The 27584-nt window shown below is 43.6% G+C and overlaps 1 protein-coding gene across 2 annotated transcripts in view; it reads right to left on the bottom strand.

Annotated features, from left to right (window-relative positions):
- The window catches only part of foxn3 (forkhead box N3), a 104064-nt gene that overhangs the window by 57957 nt on the left and 18523 nt on the right, over positions 1–27584 (bottom strand). Inside the window, exons 1-2 of one of the 2 annotated variants that reach the window (XM_071365162.1) lie at positions 12045–12182; positions 9002–9648 (exon numbers count right to left, since the gene is read on the bottom strand). In XM_071365162.1, coding sequence (XP_071221263.1) covers positions 9002–9628 — 627 coding nt within the window. In that variant the 5' untranslated portion in view covers positions 9629–9648; positions 12045–12182. Of the gene's footprint in view, positions 1–9001; positions 9649–12044; positions 12183–27584 lie in introns of those variants that run through there. The other variant, XM_071365161.1, reaches the window with a different exon arrangement.

Below are 27584 nucleotides of genomic sequence, written 5' to 3' on the forward strand. Positions count from 1 at the left end.
CCCTTCTCTCTCTCTCCTGGACGGGAGGGGGCTTGGTTCTAACTTTCTAGGTCCGTTAAAATGTAGTAAAGTTTGTGCTTTTAATGATGTAACTATTGGGCCAATAAAGGTATTTAAATAAAAGAATCCCTCTCCGTCTTCTCCGCCCCCTCCTCTCCCTCTTTCTGCCCTCCCTCTCTACGCCCTCTCTCACTCTACCCCCCCCCTCTCTCTCTCTCTCTATAAAAGGTGGTCTATAAACCAGCAGACTGAAGGACTTTTCTAGTCTAACATGAGCTCCCCTGGCCTATGAGTCACAACACATAGAGAACAGAAGGGGTGATCTCTGAACTACAGCTATTTTACACCCTTCAAATTGACCTATTAAAAACATCTGTGTGTATGTGTGTGTGTGTGTATGTGTGTGTGTGTGTGTGTGTGATGAGCAGACTGACTGATTGCAGGTATTTTTGGCAATGAAAACCCACATCGCATTACCCCTCCTTCCAACAACAATAGCTACACAACAATGGAAGAGTTTTCTGCCCCTTTAGTGTTTGAAGATCTGAGAAAAATATTCCTGTAACAGATCTATGTCCACTGGAGAGCGAGAGAGAGCGAGAGCGGTTGGGTGCGTAGCAGAGGATGTGCGTGCTAACACCAGCTAACCCTGGCAGGCTAACATCTGTCTACACAGAGGATAACATCTGGCCAGGGTACACATCATCAGGAGGGGGCTGGGGCTAGGGGACAGGAGACAGGAGACAGGGGGTATAGGGACTGGGCACACATCAGCAGGCACATAGCCCAGGAGTTCACAGAGGGGCAGAGTGTGAGGCTGGAGGACAGGCGACTGGAGGCAGAGGGGCAGAGTGTGAGGCTGGAGGACAGGCGACTGGAGGCAGAGGGGCAGAGTGTGAGGCTGGAGGACAGGCGACTGGAGGCAGAGGGACAGATCGCTCAGGGGATCAGTGAGAGAGCAGGGCAGGCCGAGGATAGTGGCAGAGGATCCCTGATGGGGTGATGACTAGGGGCAGAGCGACCACAGGATCGGCCCTGACCTGTTGCTGCGTTATTAAGCAGAGTTTACAGCTGCAGTCCATGTCTGTTAGTAGCATCAGCATAACCTCAATGACTTCTACTGGTAATACACCCACTATGCGAGAGGGAGAGAGAGAGAGAAATCACCTACAGAGCGATTAACCTAGAAAGCGTCCCCTAAGCGAGCTGGTCCTGGGGCTCTGTTCACGAACACAAACAGAACACACAGAGCCCCAGGACCGCAACACAATTAGATACAACCAAATCATGAGAAAACAAAAAGTTAATTACTTGACATATTGGAAAGAATTAACAAAAAAACTGCGCAAACTAGAATGCTATTTGGCCCTAAACCGAGAGTACAAAGTGGCAGAATACCTGACCACTGTGACTGACCCAAACTTAAGGAAAGCATTGACTATGTACAGACTCAGTGAGCATAGCCTTGCTATTGAGAAAGGCCGCCGTAGGCAGACTTGGCTCTCAAGAAAAGACAGGCTATGTGCACACTTCCCACAAAATGTGTTGGAAACTGAGCTGCACTTCCTAACCTCCTGCCAAATGTATGACCATATTAGAGAAACATATTTCCCTCAGATTACACAGATCCACAAACCGAAAACAAACCCAATTTTGATAAACTCCCATATCTAGTGGGTGAAATCCCTCAGTGTGCCATCACTACAGCAAGATGTGTGACCTGTTGCCACAAGAAAAGGGCAACCAGTGAATATTTATGTTTATTTATTTTCCCTTTGTGCTTTAACTATTTGCACCTCGTTACAACAGTGTACACGGCCATCATATGACATTTTAAACGTCTCTATTCCTTTGGAACTTTTGTGCGTGTAATGTTTACTGTTCATTTTTGATTGTTTATTTCACTTTTATCTATTATTTATTTAACTTGCTTTGGCAATGTAAACATGTTTCCCATGCCAATAAAGCCCTTTCAATGTAATTAATTGAGAGAGAGAGAGAGAGAGAGAGAGAGAGACAGAGACAGAGACAGAGACAGAGACAGAGACAGAGACAGAGACAGAGACAGAGACAGAGACAGAGACAGAGACAGAGAGAGAGAGAGAGAGAGAGAGAGAGAGAGAGAGAGAGAGAGAGAGAGAGAGAGAGATTGCAGATGCTCTTGCCCCGGTGTCTCATCCCTCTGTGTCGACCATGTTTCCCTGTGTAAATAATTAAACTGCTGAACCAAACAGCTAACAGGACGCAAACACACACACAGCTGAACCTCACAGACGGACAGAGCTAAAAGGCCACACCTTTCTACAACAGTAATAAGCCTGCCCCATTAGCAAGCATTACACACATTAATCTCAATGACACACACACACAATCACAAAAACACACAGAGAGAGAGATTTACAGGCACTCACTCAGCATAAACAGAGATTGTCAAGGTAACCTCTAAATACTGGTCAATATAGACCAACTCTTCTATTTGTAAATGACATGTTCTATTTCAATGCAGATGAAATGTTGGTTTTGGTTTTGATAATCTTATCTGGCTTGATCTTTACGGTCTGGCACTCAGGGCATTCAATCTGCATGTTGCCATGGTCACCACAGAAACACAAGAAAAACAGTGGCATTAATCAAGGTTTAAATCAATGTTTACCACGAGATAGAGAGAGAGCACTAAAGTGGCATTTGCATTTAGTTATAGGACTGTGTGTGTCTGTGTCGGGCAGAAGGTATCGGCGCATGAGGTCTGATACCAACAGACAGTTTCTATCTACAAGCCGTCAGACTGCTGAACACTTTTTAAGTGTTATTTAACTAGGCAAGTCAGTTAAGAACAAATTCTTATTTACAATGACGGCCTAGGAACCGTGGGTTAACTGCCTTGTTCAGAACGACAGATTTTTACCTTATCAGCTCGGGGATTCGATCTTGCAACCTTTCGGATACTAGTCCAACGCTCTAACCACTAGGCTACCTGCCGCCCCAGAATTGGACTAACCACCTGCACCTTAGCCCACATGCACTCACTCACGCACACACACATCCACACACTCATCCACACACACACATATACATTCATACTACACACATCACATATGCTGCTACCAGGCTCTTATTATGATTGCTAAATACTGCACAATTTAAACACTTGCCCCTTCCCCAATACACATGTAAATATTGGACTATAAGTTGTGCCTTCCTGTACTATACTTATGCTAAAACGTTTATTCTATTCTATTGAGCCATTTACTTTATGTTCATATTCTTATCTTTTATTATTTCTTATTGTTGTCGCATTGTCGGGAAAGAACCTGCAAGTAAGCATTTCAACGGTGTATACCATGTGTATCCTGTACATATGACTAATAAAACATGAAACTTGTGTGTGTGGGGTGTGTTTTTGTTTAACTATCCTTGTGGGTACCAGAAGTCCCCATAAGGATAGTAAAACAATGAAAATTGTTTTTTTAAAAGTGGGGACATTTAGCTGGGCCCACGAGCTGGTCCCCATTTTAGGGTTAGGGGTTAGGTTTACGGTTAGGGTTAGGGTTAGAATTAAGGTTAGGGTTAGGTTTACGGTTAGAGTTAGAATTAAGGTTAGGGTTAGAGTTAGAATTAAGGTTAGGGTTAGGGGTTAGGGTTAGGGTTAGAATTAAGGTTAGGGTTAGGGTTTAGGTTTAGGGTTAGGGTTAGAATTAAGGTTAGGGTTAGGGGTTAGGGTTAGGGTTAAGAGTTAGGTATAGTTTTGGGGTTAGAGCTTTGGGGTTACGGTTAGGCTTATGGTTAAGTTAGGGTTCGATTTAGGGTTAGGGAAAATAAGATTTTGGATGGAAATAAATTCTTGGTTCCCACAAGGATAGCAATACAAAACACTGTGTGTGTGAGTGTGTGTGTGTGTGTGTGTGTGTGTGTGTGTGTGTGTGTGTGTGTGTGTGTGTGTGTGTGTGTGTGTGTGTGTGTGTGTGTGTGTGTGTGTGTGTGTGTGTGTGTGTGTGTGTGTGTGTGTGTGTGTGTGTGTGTACACGGTCATGAGGTGTCAAACTGAAACATTGTGTTCATAAACAGCGTCATGGAAACCAAGGACACTTTGACTGCCACATACACACAAACGTGCATGCGCACACAAACACGCGCTGACAGCAGGCATCTGCAGGAATCCTGCTAATACACACACCGTTTGAACCATCACATCACTCCATACAAGGACATCCCTTACAGTAGGCAACATAAAGACCTCTACATACCACATCCTCTACATACCACAATCACACTACCACTTTAACCAGTGACAAAACCTCACATCTTCATCCAATCCACACTTCCTCCCCTCTCCTCCTCTCCTGTCCTCTCTTCTCTTCCTCTCCTGTCCTTTCCTGTCCTCCTCTCCATAACGTAGGTAATAGATTCATGCATTTTCACTGAATGTCTAATGAAAACAGACACAATCATCCCACTCATTCATTAAACAGTTTAACACACACACAGACACACACACACACACACACACACACACACACACACACACATACACAAACATGGAAAACATTTACAAACACCATTCATTAAACAGAAAGATTGAATAGTATAGATGGAATAGCTCTGCGAATGACACAATTCAAACCCTCCACTCTGAAAAGTGGCCTATTGACACACACAAGTCCTGTTAGCATCGTTAATAACTCATTAACAAAGATTGGAACAACGACGTGCGGTAGAAGCTTACAGGATTTTTATCATTGAAACTGATTGGTCGATAGTGGTTTCAACATCCAATTTCACTTCAATGTTTGGTTTCCAGATTTTTCCAGTCTAGCGTGATAAGGGAATGTATTATGCATGCTACACCTGTGTGCGTGCGTGAATGCATGCCTAGTATGCACACAAGCACGCACAAGTGCACAGACACACAAAACAAATCGAGACACACATCCATGCAATATTATTCATAAAATATGAACTTTATAAAAACATGCCTGAACAAAAGAACAAGTATTGCACACACACACACACACACATATATAAGTTTCTCTGTTGCTACAGCAACTGCTGGCTTTCCATGACAATGGCAGTGGTGTTGCCATGGAGACAGGTATACAGCCCTAAGCAGATGGCAGCGAACTGTGAGTCACATGGAAGGGCTTTACTGTTCCACACACACACACACACACACACACACACACACACACACACACACACACACACACACACACACACACACACACACACACACACACTCACAGAAACCAACATACAAGAAATCACATGCATGCAAGATCACGTGCATGTATGCAAGCACATGCCTACACACACACACACACACACACACGTAATGTACTCAAGTAAATCTATTAAACCAGTCCCAGTCAGTGACTGATGATTGTGGCGTCATAGTAAATATCTGCATATGGGGAAATTCCACGTTAACAGAATGATGCTGAGACTCAGATGTTTCACTTTAAAGCGTATTTCAAACAGAAACGAATGATTGCAAAGTTAAACAAACCATAAAACACTATGCTCAAGGACGACTTTTAACAACGTCCACTGAAAATGTTACAAAACCACATTTAGTTGAAGAACAGCACCAATGCAAAGTTTGGTAACCGAATGACGGCACAAACACAAACCATTATTCTGTTACCAAACTTTGCATCTGCAATATGCAAGTAAATGTGTTTTGGAAAATGTTCTGTGGAAATTGGTAAAAGTAGTGGCATTTACCATTGGCATAAGAAAATCTGATACTTCCCAGGAGCATATTAACTTAATGTGTCAGCCACTGTCCACACACATGCATGTATGCACACAGAGCAGGATTGCATCACGCAGAATGTTTCCTTTGTTTTCAATGTACCAGAGGTATCTCTTTTGAAGAACAAAGACACACATAGATGGGACTTTACTCTCTACAAGTGATTAGCAATGAATTTATCAAGCAATTATCTGAAAACACACTTGTCCATTATTCAATAAAGGTTTGGCTGCAGTGCAGGAATTTACAGTTCAAACAAAACATCAAATGACATTTAAAAACCAGGCATGTCACAGCGATACCAGGATAGGGTTTTGTCTGTACTTGACTATGGCAAGTGTGTGTGTGCGTCTGTGTGCGTGTGTGTGTGTGCGTGTGTGCGCGTGTGTGTTTGTATATGCATGCAGGTGCACATTAGAGGTTGAGGAGTGAAAATGAATTCCTGTCCTGTCTTGTCCTGTCAATTACTTTCCTGTACTGTCCTGATCCCGCAACAGTTCTACAACAATGGAACTTCCTGTCCCTTTCCGATTAAAAATCACTCCCTTCCCGTCCCGTGCTCATTTTTGCACACAGAAACATGTAGGTTATTGTGTTTGTTTAGGAAGTATTGAAAAGTATTATTTCAGCAATGCAATATGCGACTGACATGTGGTTGTCTTACCTATCTTAGTTAAATGCACTGGCTGGAGACCAAGTCGCTAAGGATAAGAGCGTATTCTAAATGACCTAAATGTAGACAGATTAAGCTGGAGGATGAGGACCTAGACACCAGCAGGATGGTCTGCTCAGCACAGCACCGGCATAAAGCAGCCTGCAGCTGAGCACTGCGCACATACTGTATGAACATGTACAACACATTAACAAAAATAACATTTTGTTACGTATTTTTTACTAAGCGGTAGTACTGTATAAGTCAATCTATTTTTATTTCACTCTTCACCTCAGATGGCACAGTTTAAGTTAAAAACGCAAACAATTGGGCTTGATTGTACAGTTGTTGGGAGTAGAGCAGCTATGCCACTTCCGGCCGCCTGTCCCACCATCCGATTGGTAGCCTATTTGATTAAACAGCAGAATGGTTATATTTTTACAAGCCTGTACTCGGTTCCTTCATTGTTAAAGAAAACTCCATAAAATGTCTAAAACATCACTCTTTCCTTGGCTCTAATGTTAATGTTAGTGATGGGTCCTTGGCTGCAACAAGACGTGGCAATTGCTCAATTGAAGGCTTCATCATTTAGCCTACTGACAGTAGATTGGCATCTGAGGTAGCCTATAGTGACTGGCTACAGCTGGAGCGAGGAGCATTAGTGAGCTGCTGGAGGGAGGGGGGAAATTACCTTTTTTTTAATGTTATTAGGCCTATTTTATTAAATGCTTCACACATTACATATTTTTGCCCCAAAAAACTCTGTTTATAACTATTCCTGTACTGCCTTCCTGTGTACTGTTGATCCTGTCCCGAACTTGATTCTAAAACTTCACTCCCATTCCTGCCAGAATCCCGCGGGAGTCCTGTTCCCCTGTCAACCTCTAGTGCATACAGCTGAAGTCGGAAGTTTACATACACTTAGATTGGAGTCATTAAAACTCATTTTTCAACCACTCCACAAATTTCTTGTTAACAAACTATAGTTTTGTCAAGTCGGTTAGGACATTTACTTTGTGCATGACACAAGTAATTTTTCCAAAAATTGTTTACAGACAGATTATTTCACTTATAATTCACTGTATTACAATTCTAGTGGGTCAGAAGATTACATACACTAAGTTGACTGTGCCTTTAAACAGCTTGGAAAATTCCAGAAAATTAAGGCATGGCTTTAGAAGCTTCTCATAGGCTAATTGACATCATTTGAGTCAATTGGAGGTGTACCTGTGGATGTATTTCAAGGCCTACCTTCAAACTCAGTGCCTCTTTGCTTGACATCATGGGAAAATCAAAAGAAATCAGCCATGACCTCAGAAAAGAAATGGTGGACCTCCACAAGTCTGGTTCATCCTTGGGAGCAATTTCCAAACGCCTGAAGGTACCACGTTCATCTGTACAAATAATAGTATGCAAGTATAAACACCATGGGACCACGCAGCCGTCATACTGCTCAGGAAGGAGAAGCATTCTGTCTCCTAGAGATTAACGTACTTTGGTGTGAAAAGTGCAAATCAATCCCAGAACAACAGCAAAGGACCTTGTGAAGATGCTGGAGGAAACAGGTACAAACGTATCTATATCCACAGTAAAACGAGTCCTATATCGACATAACCTGAAAGGCCGCTCAGCAAGGAAGAAGCCACTGCTCCAAAACCACATGGGGACAAAGATCATACTTTTTGGAGAAATGTCCTCTGGTCTGATGAAACAAAAATAGAACTGTTTGGCCATAATGACCATCGTTATGTTTGGAGGAAAAAGGGGGAGGTTTGCAAGCCAAAGAACACCATTCCAACCGGGAAGCACGGGGGTGGCAGCATCATGTTGTGGGGGTGCTTTGCTGCAGGAGGGACTGGTGCACTTCACAAAATAGATGGCATCATGAGGAAGCAAAATTATGTGGATATATTGAGGCAACATCTCAAGACATCAGTCAGGAAGTTAAAACTTGGTCGCAAATGAGTCTTCCAATTAGACAATGACCCCAAGCATACTTCCAAAGTTGTGGCAAAATGGCTTAAGGACAACAAAGTCAAGGTATTGGAGTGGCCTGACCTTAATCCTATAGAAAATGTGTGGGCAAAACTGAAAAAGCGTGTGCGAGCAAGGAGGCCTACAAACCTGACTCAGTTACACCAGCTCTGTCAGAGGAATGGGCCAAAATTCACCCAACTTATTGTGGGAAGCTTGTGGAAGGCTACCCGAAACATTTGACCCAAGTTAAAAAATGTAAAGGCAATGCTACCAAATACAAATTGAGTGTATGTAAACTTCTGACCCACTGGGAATGTGATGAAAGAAATAAAAGCTGAAATAAATCATTCTCTGTACTACTATTCTGACATTTCACATTCTTCAAATAAAGTGGTGATCCTAACTGACCTAAGACAGGGAATTTTTTACAAGGATTAAATGTCAGGAATTGTGAAAAACTGAGTTTAAATGTATTTGGCTAAGGTGTATGTAAACTTCCGACTTCAACTGTATGTGCATGAATCATGTGAATGTGTATGTATGCATTTGTGCACGTGTGTGTGCGCGCGCGTGCTACATGAATTTCTGTGTGTGCTCCTCCTCCTCCTCCTACTTCTTACCTGGCTCCTGTCCTTGTCCACCTTCTTGAAGCACTTATTGAGGGACAGGTTGTGCCTGACAGAGTTCTTCCAGCCTGTGGGAGCGTTAGCGAAGTAGGGGAAGTGTTCCAGGATCCAGTTGTATATCTCCTTCACGGGTAGCCTCTTGGACGGAGCGTCCTCAATCGCCATGAAAATCAGACAGCTGAATGAATAGGGCGGCTTACAGGTGGGGTTACGCTGGGCGTCGTATGGAAGGTCCCCGCCCACCATCGACGGCGACGGCGGGGTGTCGTCATGGTCCCCGTCGCGGGTACCGCCCCCCTCGCCGCCCACGGGGCTGACGCTGCGCAGCACGGGGTCTCCGAAGCTGTTGAGCAGGTTCTTGCTCTCGTGGAGCCAGTTGAGGTTGGTCAACTCCTCGTCCTCCATACCCGGGGTGGCGGTGCCTTTCTCTGGTTTGGCGGCCCCACCGGGGAGGGGTGCCAAGGGGAGGGCCAGGTGGACAGGGAGGACCAGGTCAAGTTCCTCAGCCTCCTGCAGGGCGCGGGACAGCGAGCCGGTCTGGTAGAGGTGGGACATGCTGGCGCTGGCTACACTGATGCCAGACACCTCAGGCTTCTTACTGGGGGGCATGACGGGACCCATGGACACCACCACCTAGACTCCTGGAGGACAGAGAGAGGGGGTTAGTGTTAGACAGTCCGGTAATGGAGGGAAAAAATATGTTTGTGTTACTATTGTTATAATCGTTGTCATTATCATTCTATCACAACAGCACAAAACTAGCTGGAGAACACAACGTTACACACACATACCTCATGTAACCTGACTCTTCTAAACACTCCACATTTATCCCACACACTCACACTGACACACTTTACACACTACCGTCCTATACTGAAAAGTAACCTTAAGTCCATGACCGCTCTCTGTTCCCCAACCCCATCTCTCTGTCTTTCTCTCTCTGTCTCTGTCAGTGGAGGTATGCAGAGTATTTCAGGCAGTGAGGTCTGTGGAAAACAGACACCCACCATGCAGTCAAGTACTGCAGATGCCTTTCTCTATGACACACACACACACAGGTCATAACCGTCATACAACTAAACTGCAACCTTCACATAACCAGGCCATTGTAGCCCTAACCTTCAAATAACCAGACAACCTTTCAAATCCTATGTCTCTATGATTGATTTACCCACAGCTGTCACTAAACACTGTACATCAAGTGAGTGAGTGACTCTCTCGCCACTCACATTCTCTCTTTTCCCTCACTCTTTCTCCCCTCCTTTCGTTCTTCCCTTCTCAAATTCCCTATACTGTCTGTCCCTCTCTCTCTCTCTCTCTCTCTCTCCCTTTCCCTCTCGTTCTCACCACTGCGTATTTAATTGAGGTAACAGTCATGTTTATATGGCTTAATCCGCCGGTATCTGAGGATTTGTTTTACCACAGCAGTCTCTGAAAAAAGAAAACACTCATTCCCCTGTTATAAAACTAGTCATGCTCCACCAGAGGCAGATGAAACCCGGGCCGGTTTAACAGTTACACGCCATGGTAAACACGCAGCACCCAGATTGGACCCTGCGCTCCCTTTAATTACAGCGAGCTGATTTCTTCTTCCTAAAAATAGGCTATATAAGAGACGCAAGCAAACGCGTTCGTCTTGCGGTTCCAATGGTTGAACGCCATACCGTTTTCACTTGAAATTGTTTCAAAAGACAGCGGTTGAGCTGCACACCAACACACCACGCTCGTCGTGTATTGAACTAGGCTAGGCGCTGCGGGAATGTCGACTCTTTTGGGGATGACATGTCCCACGTAAGAACATTGATAATCAGATAGGCCTACACTGCACTACAAATTCAATGTAATCATTCAGGTAGCATTCTCACATATTGCACCCTATGCTTATTGCACTCTTAATCACTTTCAGATGTGAAGAAAAAAAAACGATATAGCTTACTCACTAACTCATTAGTCATAGACTAGTATGGCACATGAGAGAAGTGATGAGGACAACTGTTTCCAATTTGGAACTGTTGGAAGAGCAATCCCAGGAGCCTCTTCTACGCGGAAAATAAATGATGTTACAGCAGCTGACAGACAGTCGAGGTAATTTCATTGTGTGGGGTTGCCTTGACAACAGGGCGCTCGGTTTGGGGGCAGCTAATTATCAGAATTGTCTATCTACCACAACCCGGAGAGAACATCACCCTTTTCCAAAGACTGTCTCTCATATAAAAAAAAATGTATTTCTAAATCTCTCGCCTTTCTCCTGACTGCGCACAGGTGAGTGCAGCGAAGTCATGTCATTGATGCCATACAGTAGTTCACAGCAAAACCTTACAGGTAGCCTATGTCAACGGTCCATCTAAACCAGTTGGCTAACATGACAGGCGCACAGAAGTAAATCATTTGGCAGTCTATTCATTGCGTATCTTGGTGTACGCAAGTCTACATTTGAACTAAGAATACGCTACGGCATTTAACTGTTAAACGTTGACCGTAGAGCTTAGACTATAGTTTAAAAAGTTCAAAAGCAACCGTGGGAGCCGAGCATAGCATGCTGCGACCTTGTGTCATACAAATGCTTCAAAGCACCGTTCTAAAAAGCCTATAACGATAGAAAATAACGGGGGGGGTCTTTGGGAGAACGATAGGCCGTAGCCAACGCTATAGCCCTAGCCTACTGTCATCCCTATAGTAAATAAGCTACAATATAGTGTACATTTATACTATTCGTTGTTTTATAAAAGTAGATTAGGTGTAGGGTATTTTGACAAATGTACCCGACGACTGTGATTGATAGCCTACGTAGACTAAGCGATATTTAATTGGTCAGTAAAATATTAACTCGCCAACTCGAATCATCCATCCCACAATGATTCCACCAAAAACACACTGTAACAGCAAAATTAATGTCCGATTCCCGACGATGATTCCAAGCTGTTTTCTCTCATTGGGCAACCTGACGATATACGAATTGCGAGGCATAGATAGAACACGTCTTTGGAACAACCGCCTCTGCGTAAATTACTTTACAACCCTGCATTGTAATCCTCACCCAGAATCAAACACCGAGGTTTACAGAGATAAATCGAACCAAGTCCCGTCAGAAATCATAGTCCTCGGCGGTTATTTGAGCTCTTTCCCGTCCCCAATGCATACGGTATGTGTGTGTGAGAGAGAGCGTGTGTTTCGTCGGCTCATGCAAGTGAAGAGAGGAGAACAGAGTCGCTCGTCAGCAAATTAGAAGTCCACACATGACGGCGTGGCAAAGCTTGGGGCTGGCAGTGCACACACACACACACAAAAAACGTGGTGTTGAGCTTGAAAGTAAAGAAGTGAACATAATGAAGTCGACTGTGTTTTAGGGCACAAATAGCAGCTGTACAAATACATCAACATTTGTTTTGGAGAGGAGGTGGAGACCATGTTAAAATGTGCCGTGGGAGTCATGCCCCCTGGATCATTTTAATAAACAAATTTTTGCAAATCGAGAGTGCCTTTCATTTGTTTTTGCCAAAGAAAACACATTATGTAACGCTGTAATATAACAATAGGCTCATTCAGTTATTACATTTAGCATTTTCAATCAGTCTAAAAGTGACTTAAATTAAGACAGGGTTTATTTTATAATAGGAGGTTATTAAATACTGACATTTTCACCATTCATACCAGTAGGCTATAACCATCTCCTCACTCATACTGTAGGTCTATGTGTTCAGCAGCCAGGTCACCTGTGATACAAGTCAGTATTAGACCTCTATCCATGTCTGAGGACTTTGGGATGATGTGGAAACCCGGCCACTAGGGGCAACAGTGAACACTGTTCCCTTCACTTGCAAAAGGTTGCATGTTTGAATCCAGTGCAAAAAAGTTTTTGCGATTTTTGTTCTAAGCTTATCCCAAACTTGAACCCTTACCTTAACCATTCGGAGTTAATGCCTACCCTTAAGATTTTGGAATGAATGCCTAAACTTAACCCTGACCTTAATAATTCAGAGCTAATGCCTAAACTTAACCTTAAAACACTTCCAAATGTAACGTTTGGAACAACATTGACATTTGAAGTTTGAGAAACATGGGTGAACTTCTAATTCTGACGTGAGACTGAGAGCTTGTTGCAGCTCAGGTCCAACTGACCTAAAGTCAGTTTGGAGTTTTACCGCCTAATGAAGTGAAGGTTAGGATTTGAGAAGGACTAGCTGATACTAGACCTGTGGGTAATTTAGGTTGAAATAGTGACACGTGATTGTTATTAGATCAAGAAGCGTGACGGCGGGGGAAGTCATTAGAACATTCCTAATCAACCACACTCCTCATCTCACTTGTTTACATTTGCACACACACTCCTTCACACTCAACTCATCCGCACACACACGCACCTCCAACAGTTTACACAAGAAATAACTCCGTCACTAATTTTCGACTCAATCCCCCCAAAAACATTAAAGGGAGAGCAAACTAAACTAAAGTACATGACCTAAAGTACATGACCTCTCTCTCTCCCCTTCTCTCTCTCTTTCTCTCGCCCTTTCTCTCTCTCTCTCCCTCCATTCTGTGTCTCTTTGAGTATGGCAGACCACTCTCCTGCAGGTCAGGCCAGGGCCCCTAGCCAAATACAAAGGACCAATCCCCTCTGAATAGACCAAGCCTGCCCCTCTCATACCCCCAACCAACTGCCAAACTGTCACCTCAACACACACACACACACACTCAACCGCATGACTAATTATAAGTGTGTGTGTGTGTGGGGGGGGGGTGTAAGGAGGCTATTCATGCCAGTAGTAAATAAATACTCAACTCAGCTACTGATAGTACTTCAGAAGTACATGTACACGTTTGTATATAACACACGCACACACACAAACAAACATGAGGGCCACATTGGAAATATGTTTTTTTTACGATGCTTTATTACTCTATTCTCTATTTTGTCTTAAAGATAGAGTCAGGATACAACATAGATGCTCAAAGTAAACAGCATAGTGGGTCAATTTCCGCAACTACTAAGAGCGTTGGAGTGCGAGGCTAAACTTCTCTGCAGTTTTGGTCCAGTGGCTACCAAGTTGTAAGAGCGTGAAGTGAACCCATATGCACGTGCTCAGATACTCTTTGAATCTTGCTCATCGCAATATCTGCGGTGCTGCTCATGCAACGTCATTTTGCTGAGTTTACCTTTAACCCCTAATTAATAAAACACGACATCAATCAATGCAAACTTCTGAAGCTCGTTGGAGGCTTTGGAGCTGTTCTAGAGAATTAGTAAAGACAACTCAGAAATACTACTACCAGAACTTCTAATGTATTCAAGCGATGTCTGTTTTGCATTGACAAGAACAACCAGCACTGTGTGTACCTTTTTAGTTTCCCCTTTGACATAAAACATACTCTACACACCAGACCTGGGCAGAAAAGAGTTGTATTTTGTAGTTTATATGAAAATACCAACTTTTTTTTTTAAACTAGACGTACAGTAGTCAAATACAGTTCATATAGTTTCAACTAAAAGGCAACAATTTTTTTGATATTCAAATACAATAAATGGCTGCCAAATAGAGTTGAATACGGAAGTTTACATACACCTAAGCCAAATACATTAAACTCAGTTTTTCACAATTCCTGACATTTAATCCGAGTAAAAATTAACTGTCTTATGTCAGTTAGGATCACCACTTTATTTTAAGAATGTGAAATGTCAGAATAATAGTAGAGAGAATGATTTATTTCAACTTTTATTTCTTTCATCACATTCTCAGTGGGTCAGAAGTTTACACACACTCAATTAGTATTTGGTAGCATTGCCTTTAAATTGTTTACCTTGGGTCAAATGTTTCAGGTAGCCTTCCACAAGCTTCCCACAATAAATTGGGTGAATTTTGGCCCATTCTTCCTGACAGAGCTGGTGTAACTGAGTCAGGTTTGTTGGCCTCCTTGCTCGCACACGCTTTTTCAGTTCTGCCCACACATTTTCTATAGGATTGAGGTCAGGGCTTTGTGATGGCCACTCCAATACCTTGACTTTGTTGTCCTTAAGCCATTTTGCCACAACTTTGGAAGTATGCTTGGGGTCATTGTCCATTTGGAATACCCATTTGCGACCAAGCTTTAACTTCCTGACTGATGTCTTGAGATATTGCTTCAATATATCCACATTATTTTGCTTCTCATGATGCCATCTATTTTGTGAAGTGCACCAGTCCCTCCTGCAGCAAAACACCCCCACAACATGATGCTGCCACCCCCGTGCTTCACGGTTGGGATGGTGTTCTTCGGCTTGCAACCTCCCCCTTTTTCCTCCAAACATAACGATGGTCATTATGGCCAAACAGTTCTATTTTTGTTTCATCAGACCAGAGGACATTTCTCCAAAAAGTATGATCTTTGTCCCCATGTGCAGATGCAAACCATAGTCTGGCTTTTTATTGTCACGCCCTGACCTTAGAGATCCTTTTTATGTCTCTATTTTGGTTTGGTCAGGGCGTGAGTTGGGGTGGGTATTCTATGTTCTATGTTGTGTATTTCTTTGTGTTTGGCCGGGTGTGGTTCTCGATCAGAGGCAGCTGTCTATCGTTGTCTCTGATTGAGAACCATACTTTAGGTAGCCCTTTTTTCCACCTGTCTTTGTGGGAAGTTTACTTTGTTTACGGCACATAGCCTTTGAGCTTCACGGTGTGTTTTTGTAGTGTTTGTTGTTTTGTTCTGCGTTTTTTTCCAAATAAAGAGAAAATGTACGCTAACCACGCTGCACCTTGGTCCTCTTCTTTTCACGGCCGTGACATTTATGGCGGTTTTGGAGCAGTTGCTTCTTCCTTGCTGAGCGTCCTTTCAGGTTATGTTGATATAGGACTTGGACTTTTTACTGTTTTACTGTGGATATAGATACGTTTGTACCTGTTTCCTCCAGCATCTTCACAAGGTCCTTTGCTGTTGTTCTGGGATTGATTTTTCACACCAAAGTACGTTCATCTCTAGGAGACAGAACGCGTCTTCTTCCTGAGCGATATGACGGCTGCGTGCTCCCATGGTGTTTATACTTGCGTACTATTATTTGTACAGATGAACGTGGTACCTTCAGGCGTTTGGAAATTGCTCCCAAGGATGAACCAGACTTGTGGAGGTCTACACATTTTTTCTGAGGTCTTGGCTGATTTCTTTTGATTTTCCCATGATGTCAAGCAAAGAGGCACTGAGCTTGAAGTTAGACCTTGAAATATATCCACAGGTACACCTCCAATTGACTCAAATGATGTCAATTAGCCTATCAGAAGCTTTTAAAACTATGACATCCTTTTCTGGAATTTTCCAAGCTGTTTAAAGGCACAGTCAACTTCGTGTATGTAAACTTCTGACCCACTGGAACTGTGATACAGTTAATTATAAGTGATATAATCTGTCTGTAAACAATTGTAGGAAAAATGACTTGTGTCATGCACAAGTAGATGTCCTAACCGACTTGCCAAAACTATAGTTTGTTAACAAGAAATTTGTGGAGTGGTTGAAAAATGAGTTTTAATGACCCCAACCTAAGTTTTATGTAAACTTCCGACTTCAACTGTATTTGATGAAGAACCAAAAACTACAACAATTAGTTGAATTGGTCTAAAAATATGATCATAAGCATATGGTTTGGAGGGCTCTTAGATATGAATTTTAATATAGCCTGTAGCCAAGAATTAAATACACGAGGGACATCACCTCAACATTAGAGTAGAGCACTTTTCAGCTTCGAAATGACTAACAAATATATTTTCATAATGAGTGAGACATAAGGTAACACAGTAAGACTTGACATGAAGTTCTTTTACATATGTAGTTTGCTTATTATGATAGCAACATTGTTGTTACATAAAACTTTGGAAATTGCTATATAATTGCATGATATTTATTTAAATGTTTTATTTTACCCTTATTTTACCAGGTAAGTTGACTGAGAACACATTGTCATTTACAACAACGACCTGGGAAATAGTTACAGGGGAGATGAAGGTGGATAAATTAGCCAATTTGGAAGCTGGGGATCATTAGGTGGCAATGATGGTACGAGGGCTAGACTGGGAATTTAGCCAGGACACCGGCGTTAACACCTCTATTCTTGGGATCATGGGATCTTTCCATCAATAATAATGGAGTTATTATATAAGTGGAATAAATCACAGTCACTACTGTACACAAGAGGAATAGTTACAAAAACTCTCAGCTCATTGCTATGCAATTAAAATGCAATTAGCACGGTATTATGTAACATGCAAATAAAATGATGCTCCAATTACACAGGCACAAGAACAGTGTAATGTTAAGTGTTACTGAGAATGCTAGCACTAACAAAACATGGCTATTAAGTGTTGAAAGGAAACTACATATCCGAAAACTGCCGCCTTGAATCAACTACAGAAAAGGTAAGATGAAAATCATGTTAGTTTGTATTCTGAGCAAACCATCCCTTTAAAGATGGTATAGTGTGTGTTTGAAACAAGGACACTTACCCTCAGATGGACAAAGAGGTTCAAAGTTGTTTTTGCTAAGCATCCAACTTGCTGTTAGCAATTTGTGCAAATGGCTTTGAATTACTCTTACAGTATATTCAGGTATCATTCATTTCATTGCAGCGTTCGATCTTTTCAGTGGCGTGTTGAAAGAGTCCTACAGTGGTTGAGCGTCACAACTTATTTATACTTATCAATAAAATATCATTGGTTAATTGATTTGACTTGATTATGTACAGCTGTGGCAATAGACATTTAGTAATTGCTTTCTCATATCTGTGTTCAAATAGTTTACAAAAGTAGTTACTTTTTGAGATTTGTATTGAAATAGTTTTAAAAGGTTACATTTTTTGGGTGGAATAGTTGTAATCACCTCCAAAGTAGTTACTTTCCACAAAGCATAGTTAAAAATGTTGTTTATGAAAGTTCAAACAGGAAGGCTGGTCTGAATGCTCATTTAACTTTATCAAGCAGCATAACATAATTCATTCTGTTTCCTATACTACGGGCATAGTGGGAATGAATACAAATGTATCATCCTCAGCTCAGTGTCTCGTTCTTCTCCTCTTCCTATTAGCCATGCGCGGGATGTTATTCACCTATTTACCTTTGACCTATAAGCATGGCACAATAATGCACATTCCCCCCCAATGCCTTTCCCCTAGTGGGGGGGGGGTTCAATGCCAGCTGCCCAGCAAAGGGCTACCTGTCATCAGTATCTGGCGCCGAGGACCATTCCTCAGAGACAAAGGCCATACCCCAAACTATTTAATAAAATTCCACATTGCATTCTGTCTCTGTTGTTCATTCAGTTAAGCCTGAACTCGATCGAACTATAGTTATCCCAGGTCTGACACACACACACACACACACACAGGTCTAAATGTGTTTGTTTTCAGCTGTTGAGAGAGGCACACTAGTTCACTCCTATGACTAACCCACTGCGGTCAGTCAGAGAAAAAACATCCACCCTGTACTTTAAGATACACGTACAGTAAATGTCCTTTTACAGCAGTCATTATAAACCCGATAGACTTCCAGAGCTTGACTACAGTACCTATTATCATCATTTAGAAAACATGTGAAAAGTCAGACTGTAACAGTCCCTACCTGGACGTGAGTTTGGGCTTCTTTCCTTGCTCATATACACTCTGGATCTGTTGGGGCGTTATGCAAATTGGAGTGGGTCTAGGGTTTCTGGGATGATGGTGTTGATGTGAGCCATGACCAGCCTTTCAAAGCACTTCATGGCTACAGACGTGAGTGCTACGGGTCGGTAGTCATTTAGGCTGGTTACCTTGGTGTTCGTGGTCTGCTTGAAACATGTAGGTATTACAGACTGGGTCAGGGAGAGGTCAAAATGTCAGTGAAGACACTTGCCAGTTAGTCCGCGCATGCTCTGAGTACCTGTCCTGGTAACACGTCCTGATTTGATTTCTACTGCTGGGAAATCAACACTCATGCGTACATCCACAACAAGCTCATCAAAACACCCTGTGACGTCAAAGCAATGTGACTGAGTGAAAGCACACATACACTGTGAAACCTGCTTCAACCTCAGACAAGTCTTGACTCATCTGCCCTATGTTTACCTGACAGAGGAGGGTGGAGCCAGTGTGTGTGCTTTTCTGTAACTGCCCCTTGAGTAGGTGTCACATGTCTTGCCCCAGTAACCTGTCTGACGAGTGCCGACCCTTGGCTCGTTCGATTGGTGCAGGGCCAGCGGCCTGACACAAACACACACCAGTAACTCTCCGTAAAAGCACCCTGGGATGACGTCACGTGTTTAAACGGGGGAAACAAACAGAAGGGAAGAGAGGAGTTCACTTTGTTTTTATCGTCTTGATCTTCCACTCTTCTTGCCTCTCTCTCTCTCAACACCTTGCATGTACTCACTCACGCCGTCTGTGTTTGTGTTTGAATCAAAAGAGCTGCTACGGTGTCTTTGTCTGAGCAACAACAACAGACTGGAGCTTTCCTAGCCCTCCACAAAGGCAGGGAGGGAAGGAGTGAGATAAGGGAGGGGGAGGGAGGAGAGGGACCGGGGGAGAGGGGTGAGCTAGAGGCCGAAGGTCATTGGCTGTGCAGCCGAAGTGGAAGAGGTAGTAATTTGCTGAATGCACGGCTTGTCTTTTATCCACTCTCCTTATCTGAGCAGGACAGAGAGATAGGCTATAGCTCAGAGCAATGACCACTTTTAAACACATACACACATACACATACGTACATTACTCACACTTGCGCACTTTCACAAACATACACATTCACAAACACACACAAAAACACAGTCTCACTGCAGAATAAGATGTTTTTCCACGTTTCTCAAAACGTCAAATTTACAAGGTTAAGGTTTTATCCTACTGGACTGTTTTGCAAGGACAGACTGGAATATGTTCCAGTCAATAGTGCATCAATGATGTCATCCCCACAGTGACCATACGTACATATCCAAACCAGAAGCCATGGATTACAGGAAACATCCGCAATGAGCTAAAGGCTAGAGCTGCCGCTTTCAAGGAGCGGGACACTAATCCGGACTCATGAGAAATCACGTTATGCCCTCAGACGAACTATCAAACAGGCAAAGCGTCAATACAGGACTAAAATTGAATCCTACTACACCGGCTCTGACGCTCGTCGGATGTGGCAGGGCTTGCAAACTATTACAGACTACAAAGGGAAACCCAGCCGCGAGCTGCCTAGTGACGCGAGCCTACCAAATGGGCTAAATGCCTCTTTATGCTCGCTTCGAGGCAAGCAACACTGAAGCATGCATGAGAGCACCAGCTGTTCTGGATGACTGTGTGATCACGCTCTTCGTAGCCGATGTGAGCAAGACCTTTAAACAGGTCAACATTCACAAGGCCTCGGGCCAGACGGATTACCAGGACGTGTACTCAGAGCATGCGTGGACCAACTGGCAAGTGTCTTCACTTGACATTTTCAACCTCTCCATGACCGAGTCTGTAATACCTACATGTTTCAAGCAGACCACCATAGTTCCTGTTCTCAAGAAAGTGAAGGTAACATGCCTACCGCCCCGTAGCACACATCGGTAGCCATGAAGTGCTTTGAAAGGCTGGTCATGGCTCACATCAACACCATCATGCCGGAAACCTTAGACCCACTCCAATTTGCATTCCTTCCCAACAGATCCACAGATGACGCAATCTCAATCGCACTCCACACTGCCCTCTCCCACCTGGACGAAAGGAACACCCATGTGAGAATGCTATTCATTGACTACAGCTCAGCGTTCAACATCATTGTGCCCACAAAGCTCATCACTAAGCTAAGGACCCTGGGACTAAACACCTCCCTCTACAACTGGATCCTGGACTTCCTGACGGGCCGCCCCCCCCCCAGGTGGTAAGGGTAGGCAACAACACATCTGCCATGCTGATCCTCAACACGAGGGCCCCTCTGGGCTGCTAGCCTAGTCCCCTCCTGAACTCCCTGTTCACCCACGACTGCGTGGCCAAGCATGACTCCAACACCATCATTAAGTTTGCTGACAACACACCGGTGGTAGGCCAGATCACCGACAACAATGAGACAGCCTATAGGGAGGAGGTCAGAGACCTGGCCGTGTGGTGCCAGGACAACAACCTCTCCCTCAACGTGAGCAAGACAAAGGAGATGATCGTGGACTACAGGAAATGGAGTGCCGAACACGCCCCCATTCACATCGACGGGGCTGTAGTGGAATGGGTTGAGAGTTTCAAGTTACTTGGTGTCCACATCACCAACAAACTATCATGGTCCAAACACACCAAGACAGTTGTGAAGAGGGCACGACAACGCCTTTTCCCCCTCAGGAGACTGAAAAGATTTGGCATGGGTTCCCAGATCCTCAAAAGGTTCTACAGCTGCACCATCGAGAATCAATGTGCAGGGGTACAGGATAGTCAAGGTAATTTGTACATGTAGGTAGGGGTAAAGTGACTATGCATAGATAATAAACAGCTTGTAGCAACAGTGTAAAAACAAATGGGGGGTGTCAATGCAAATAGTCCGGGTAGCCATTTGTATAACTGTTCAGCAGTATTATAGGTTGGGGGTAGAAGCTGTTGAGAACCTTTTGGTCCCGGACGGTACCACTTGCCGTGCGGTAGCAGAGAGAACCCTATGACTTGGGTGGCTGGAGTCTTTGAACATTTGTAGGGCCTTCCTCTGACACCACCTGGTGTAGAGGTTATGGATGGCAGGGAGCTTGGCCCCAGTGATGTACTGGGCTGTACACACTACACTCTGTAGCGACTTGCAGTCGTATGCCAAGCAGTTGGCATACACTGCTGAGGTCCTTGAGGATTTTTTTGGCCTTCCTGTGACACCGGGTGCGGTAGATGTCCTGGAGGTTAAGCAGTGTGCCCCCAGTGATGTATTGTGCAGACCCTCTGGAGAGTCTTGCAGTTGTAGACAGTGCAGTTGCCGTACCAGGCAGTGAAACAGCCTGACAGGATGCTCTCAATGGTGCATCTGTAAAAGTCAGGGAGCGTTCCATCTCCATGACTGTCTTGGTGTGTGTGGACCATGATAATTCCTTAGTAATGTGGACACCGAGGAATTTTACGCTCTTGACCTGCTCCACTACAGCCCCGTCGATCTGGATGTGCTCGGCCCTCCATTTCCTGTAGTCCACGATCAACTCCTTTGTCTTGTTGACGTTGAAGGAGAGGTCGTTGTCCTGGCACCACACTGCCAGGTCTCTGACCTCCTCCCTGTAGGCTGTCTCATCAGTCTGGCCCTGCGGCCTTGTGAATATTAACCTGTTTAAATGTCTTACTCACATCGGCTACGGAAAGCGTGATCACACAGTCGTCCGGAACAGCTGGTGTTCTCATGCATGGTTCAGTGTTGCTAGCCTCGAAGCGAGCATAGAAGGTTATTTAGCTTATCTGGTAGGCTCACATCATTGGACTGCTCGCAGCTGGCTTTCTCTTTGTAGTCCGTTACAGTTTGCAAGCCCTGCCACATCCGACGAGCATCAGAGCTGGTGTGTAGGATTCGCTCTTGGTCTTGCATGGCCGCTTTGCCTGTCTGATGGTTCGTCTGAGGGCATAGAATGATTTCATATAAGCAACTGGATTAGTGTCCCGCTCCTTGAAAGCGGCAGCTCTAGCCTTGAGCTTAGTACGGATGTTGCCTGTAATCCGTGGCTTCTGGTTGGGATATGTACGTACGGTCCCGACGTCCTCGGGACATGGATAGACGTCCAATTTCTCTTGAGAGATCTGCCTGTGCTTGCATGTGGACAGGCAAGCACACACTCACATATAGATAGATAGCATATGCCTCATAACATGGATCCCAGCTCCAGTGAGGGAGTTAAGTGGTTGTTAAATAAACTGCCCAGTTGGACCCTCCCACTACTGTCTCTAACTGTTCAGAAACATCTCGCCTGGAGGCTCATGCATCTTTCTCATTCATCAACAATATTGCTTTCAACACAAAATGTATCTTTCGCTTTCACTCTTTTTCCATGTCTTGCTCTCTTTGCCTTTCCTTAGTTCTCTCTCTTTTCTCTCGCTCTCCCTCTCTCTCTCCTTCTCTCTCTCCCGCTCTCTCTGTCTCTCCTTTTTCCTCCTCTCCCTCTCTCTCTCTCTCTAATAAAATCACGCCTGCAGCGTAACTTTGTTGAAAAGTTTACAGGAGTTGACCAACAGTGTTAGCATCAACCAGCTAGCACGCGGAGAGGGGCACACTCACCCCTCCCAAACAGGGATCATTAAATGATCTGTGTTGTGTTGCCGCTTGTGATTCAGTATTTAAATCCCCACTACCCTTAATCTATACTCTACCTCTCCCCTCTCTCTCTCTCTCTCTGTGTGTCCTCACTGGCTGTATTAGTGCCTCCAAGGACAACAGGCAGCCTATTCCTTTCTCTCTCTCTTGGTGTCTCTGTATCTCTCTCCAGCTGTCCCTCTCTCTTTCTCTGTCTTCCTTTCTCTCTCTCTTGGTGTCTCTGTATCTCTCTCCCGCTGCCCCCCCCCCTCTCTTTCTCTGCCTTCCTTTCTCTCTCTCTTGGTGTCTCTGTATCTCTCTCCCGCTGCCCCCCCCCCCCTCTTTCTCTGTCTTCCTTTCTCTCTCTCTTGGTGTCTCTGTATCTCTCTCCCGCTGCCCCCCCCTCTCTTTCTCTGTCTTCCTTTCTCTCTCTCCAGCTGTCCCTCTCTCTTTCTTTCCCTCTCCCTCTCGTTCCCTCTCCCTCTCTCTCTCTCTTCCTCTCTCTGCAACTGTGTCACCATGGTTACTCTGGAACACCAAGGTGTCTGTTGCCAGGGCAACGGGAGGCGGCTGGGCAGCGAGTGACAAGCCGTGTTAATTCCATCACCCATGAACCCCACGGGACCGCAGGCATTCGTCTTCATCGCACACACACACACACACACACACACACACACACACACACACACACACACACACACACACACACACACACACACACACACACACACACACACACACACATCATCAGATCGCTGTCTGTATGCCACAGCCAATGCATTAACTATATCATTCAACCACAGTTGTCTGGATAAATGCACTCATCGCTCTCTTTTTTACGCATTCTCTCTCTCCCTCTCTCCTTTGCCTGTGAGTGTCTGTGTATGTGTGTGTGGTGTGTGTGTGTGTGTTGTATTAGTAGTCTTGAATGGTAGAGACTTCACATTTCCTTTACGCTACTAATATATTAGCTGTTTTGAATCCCTTCCTCTCGTTCTCCATATCTATTTCTCTCTCTCTCTCCCTCCCCCTTTCCTCCCAACTTCCGTAAGATCAAAGGTGAAGATGTACTTGTTCTTTCGCTTTACTTCCAGCCCACTCACCCCTCTAGTTATACAACCATATGTCCATCTCTCCAGACCAGATGTAGATCCCTACATCTCCCTACAGCCCAGCAGAGTGGTACATATCCCCAATAACACAGACCTGAACATGTAGGCTGTGTCCCAAATGGCACGCTTTTCACTTTATTGTACACTACTTTTGATCAGGCCCTGGGCAAAAGTAGTGCACTACAAGCACTGTAACGGCCAACTTTAATTTATAAAGTAATTTTGGGTATTATCGACATTGAAATACATTAAAATATTTTACGGCAATATATTGTATATTATGGTGCAATGTTGTGGGCAGGGAAATAATTGCTGTATTTCGAATGGTACTGTAATTCCATCCCACAGTCTGAGTGCCAAAAATCCTTATTATATTGTTGTTTCTGGCTCATTAACATATTTTGAGGCTTACCTTGTAAGAGGCTATATTTGTTGCCCCCGTTAAGAGGAAAATGCTGTAACAATTTAACTCCTATGTGTTTATAGTGCCCCATCAATTTAAATTGTATAGGGGACAGATTTGATTGGCAGAAAGTTTTAAATGGTTGAGCATTTTGCAATGTCCTCTTGGTCTGTTTTGCCCTGGTTGATGCCAGTTTGGAAGCGATATAAGTGATATAAAACACCAAATATGAATTAATATGCTGTTATGTGTAAACACGTTACCTATCAGCCAACCTACTTGCACCAATCCATTGTAATTACAGTAAGATACTGTGAAATATAAACCCCTCTCCTCAATGAAATTCATTCATCCATTCATCGATTCATTCTGATTACGGTAGCATAAAAAAAAAGTTTAATAAAGTCAATTTTACAATATTGTACTGTGTGCATTTCCGTATTTACCATATATATTCACCTTATTTATATTACAGTAGGTGTAATAGGGTGTAATTTGTGACAGAACGTGTTGTCTCACAATGGGGAGGTGAGGGACATGAATGATAGCGGTACGGGTACAGTGATGTAGTTGTTATGGGATGGAAACATGGGTAGGACTTGGACACACTTGGAGCAGCTGTAACATTTAACAGAAGGTCACTGACCACAATGAGATGGGAAAGGCTGCCAGTCTTTACTGTTACAACCTCATACAGACACAGACACGCACGTGTGCACACAAACAACATGCACACATGTGCGTACAGATATACACATATGGATAGACACACACACACACACACACAGAAACACATGCTGATGCAGACACACACATGCTCACCCACACACACACTTTCTTGCTCATACATATGCACACAAACACACACACATTCATACACGTACACGCGCTTGCTCACTTTCACAGACAGACACACACACACACTCTCTCTCGCTCTCTCTCTCTCTCACCAAAGCACAATCACTCACATATTCACACACTCGTCATCCATGCGTAAATGCCAGTGCCCAGCTTTCGCTACGCTAGTAGTGAGAACCATCCATGCATGAGAGGAGTTAGTTAAAGGGGCAATCAGCAGTTCAAACAATAACAAAGCCACACCCCACCACTGTTTTGATAAAACGCTGAGGGATGGGGCTTGAGAAAGGCAACCACTTTCAAATTCATAGACAGAGCTACACTGTAAAAGGGTTAGTGGTAATTAAGTTACTGTATATTGCGGTACAACTACTGTAATCTAAATACAGTATCAAAGCAAGTACTGTCTAATGAAACACAGTATAATAATGTAGAATTTACTGGATTCTACTGTAAAAAAAGTCAATACTGTAATTGTAATGAATGAATGGATGATTCATTAAATTCATTGAGGGGAGATGCGGTTTTTATTTCACAGTATTTAACTGTAATTACATGGGATTGGTGCAAGCGGGTTGGTTGGAAGGTAATGTGTTTACACATTACAGCATATCAATGAGTATTTGTTGTTTTATATCACTTGCACTTCTCGAGGCCTTAGCAAAGACTTCCAAACTGGCAGCGACAACAAGGCAAAACAGACGAAAAGGACATGGCAAAAATACTCAACCAATAAAGGTTGAAGACTTGCTGCCACTCCAATCTGTCCTCCATACATTTTAAATTGATGGGGCACTACTACCACATACCAGGGCCCAATTTCCCAATAGCGATGGAACTTAGGCTTACGAGTGTTTTAACGATGCATTGTTCCTACGACAAACCGGAGATGTAACATGCTTTTCCTAAAACACCAAGCAGAAAGAACGTTCGCCGAGTGCATTATTGAAGCACGTGTCGGTACTGATAGGATGGAAAGAAACGCAGCGCTGCTCTCAGATCAGCTTTCTCCATTCAAATCTTACCTTAACATTAGAATTATTCCAGAATACTGATGACGGATCAGCTCCTAGAGAGATATCACCTACGGCCGCAAATATTGAGGCAGGCTTATTCTAATGCTTATAAGCATTAACCTAGAATTACCCTATAAAAATGCTTGAAATCAAGATTTGCCACATCATTGTGCACATGCTACACATCATGGAATATATTGAGGCAAAAATGACAGACAGTAGCCTACAATTTGCTAAATAGAACTCGCCTAACATGAAATTATTTTAATATGATTGAAATATATAGGCCTGTAGCCTATACCTTAGGACTATTTATCTACAGTCTTCTCCGTTTTCATTTGAAGCATACTTTTATCCTCGGTTTATAACAATTGCAAAGACATTGGCAACTTTGTTTTTTCAGTCAACTTAATTCTGAAGTTATCGTCGGTCACAGAGAGAGAGATAAACATTTTGATTCTGTGTTAAGCAGAGATCTTCTGTGTTTAAAGTGAAGCGGAAGGGCAAAAAAGTATCTAACGACACCCTTATCTGTTCTACAAGTGCAACTTTAGTAATGATGGTTTTGGGAAACAGTTCAGAGATTTAACGATGCGCCTACAAAAGTTCTAACGATGAGCTTAGCCTTAAGATGCATTTTGGGAAACCAGGCCCAGTTAAATTGGTACAGCAGTCACCCATAACAAATATAGCCTCAAAATACCTCAAAATATGTTAATGAGGCAGAAATAACAATACCAGGCACCCACTAGTGGTCAAAAGGTTTTTGGAGCTTCAAAAACAGTACATTACTGTATTCTGCGGGATGGAATTACAGTACCATTCGAAATACAGCAAGTCATTTAGTCAGTGCTTACAACGACAACATGATGGAAAAACACCTTGTTGTATCTATAACGTGCCCCCCCCCCCCCCCCCCACACACACACACACACACACACACACACACACACACACACACACACACACACACACACACACACACACACACACACACACACG

Source organism: Salvelinus alpinus, chromosome 25, assembly GCF_045679555.1.
Source record: "Salvelinus alpinus chromosome 25, SLU_Salpinus.1, whole genome shotgun sequence".
NCBI lineage: Eukaryota > Metazoa > Chordata > Actinopteri > Salmoniformes > Salmonidae > Salvelinus > Salvelinus alpinus.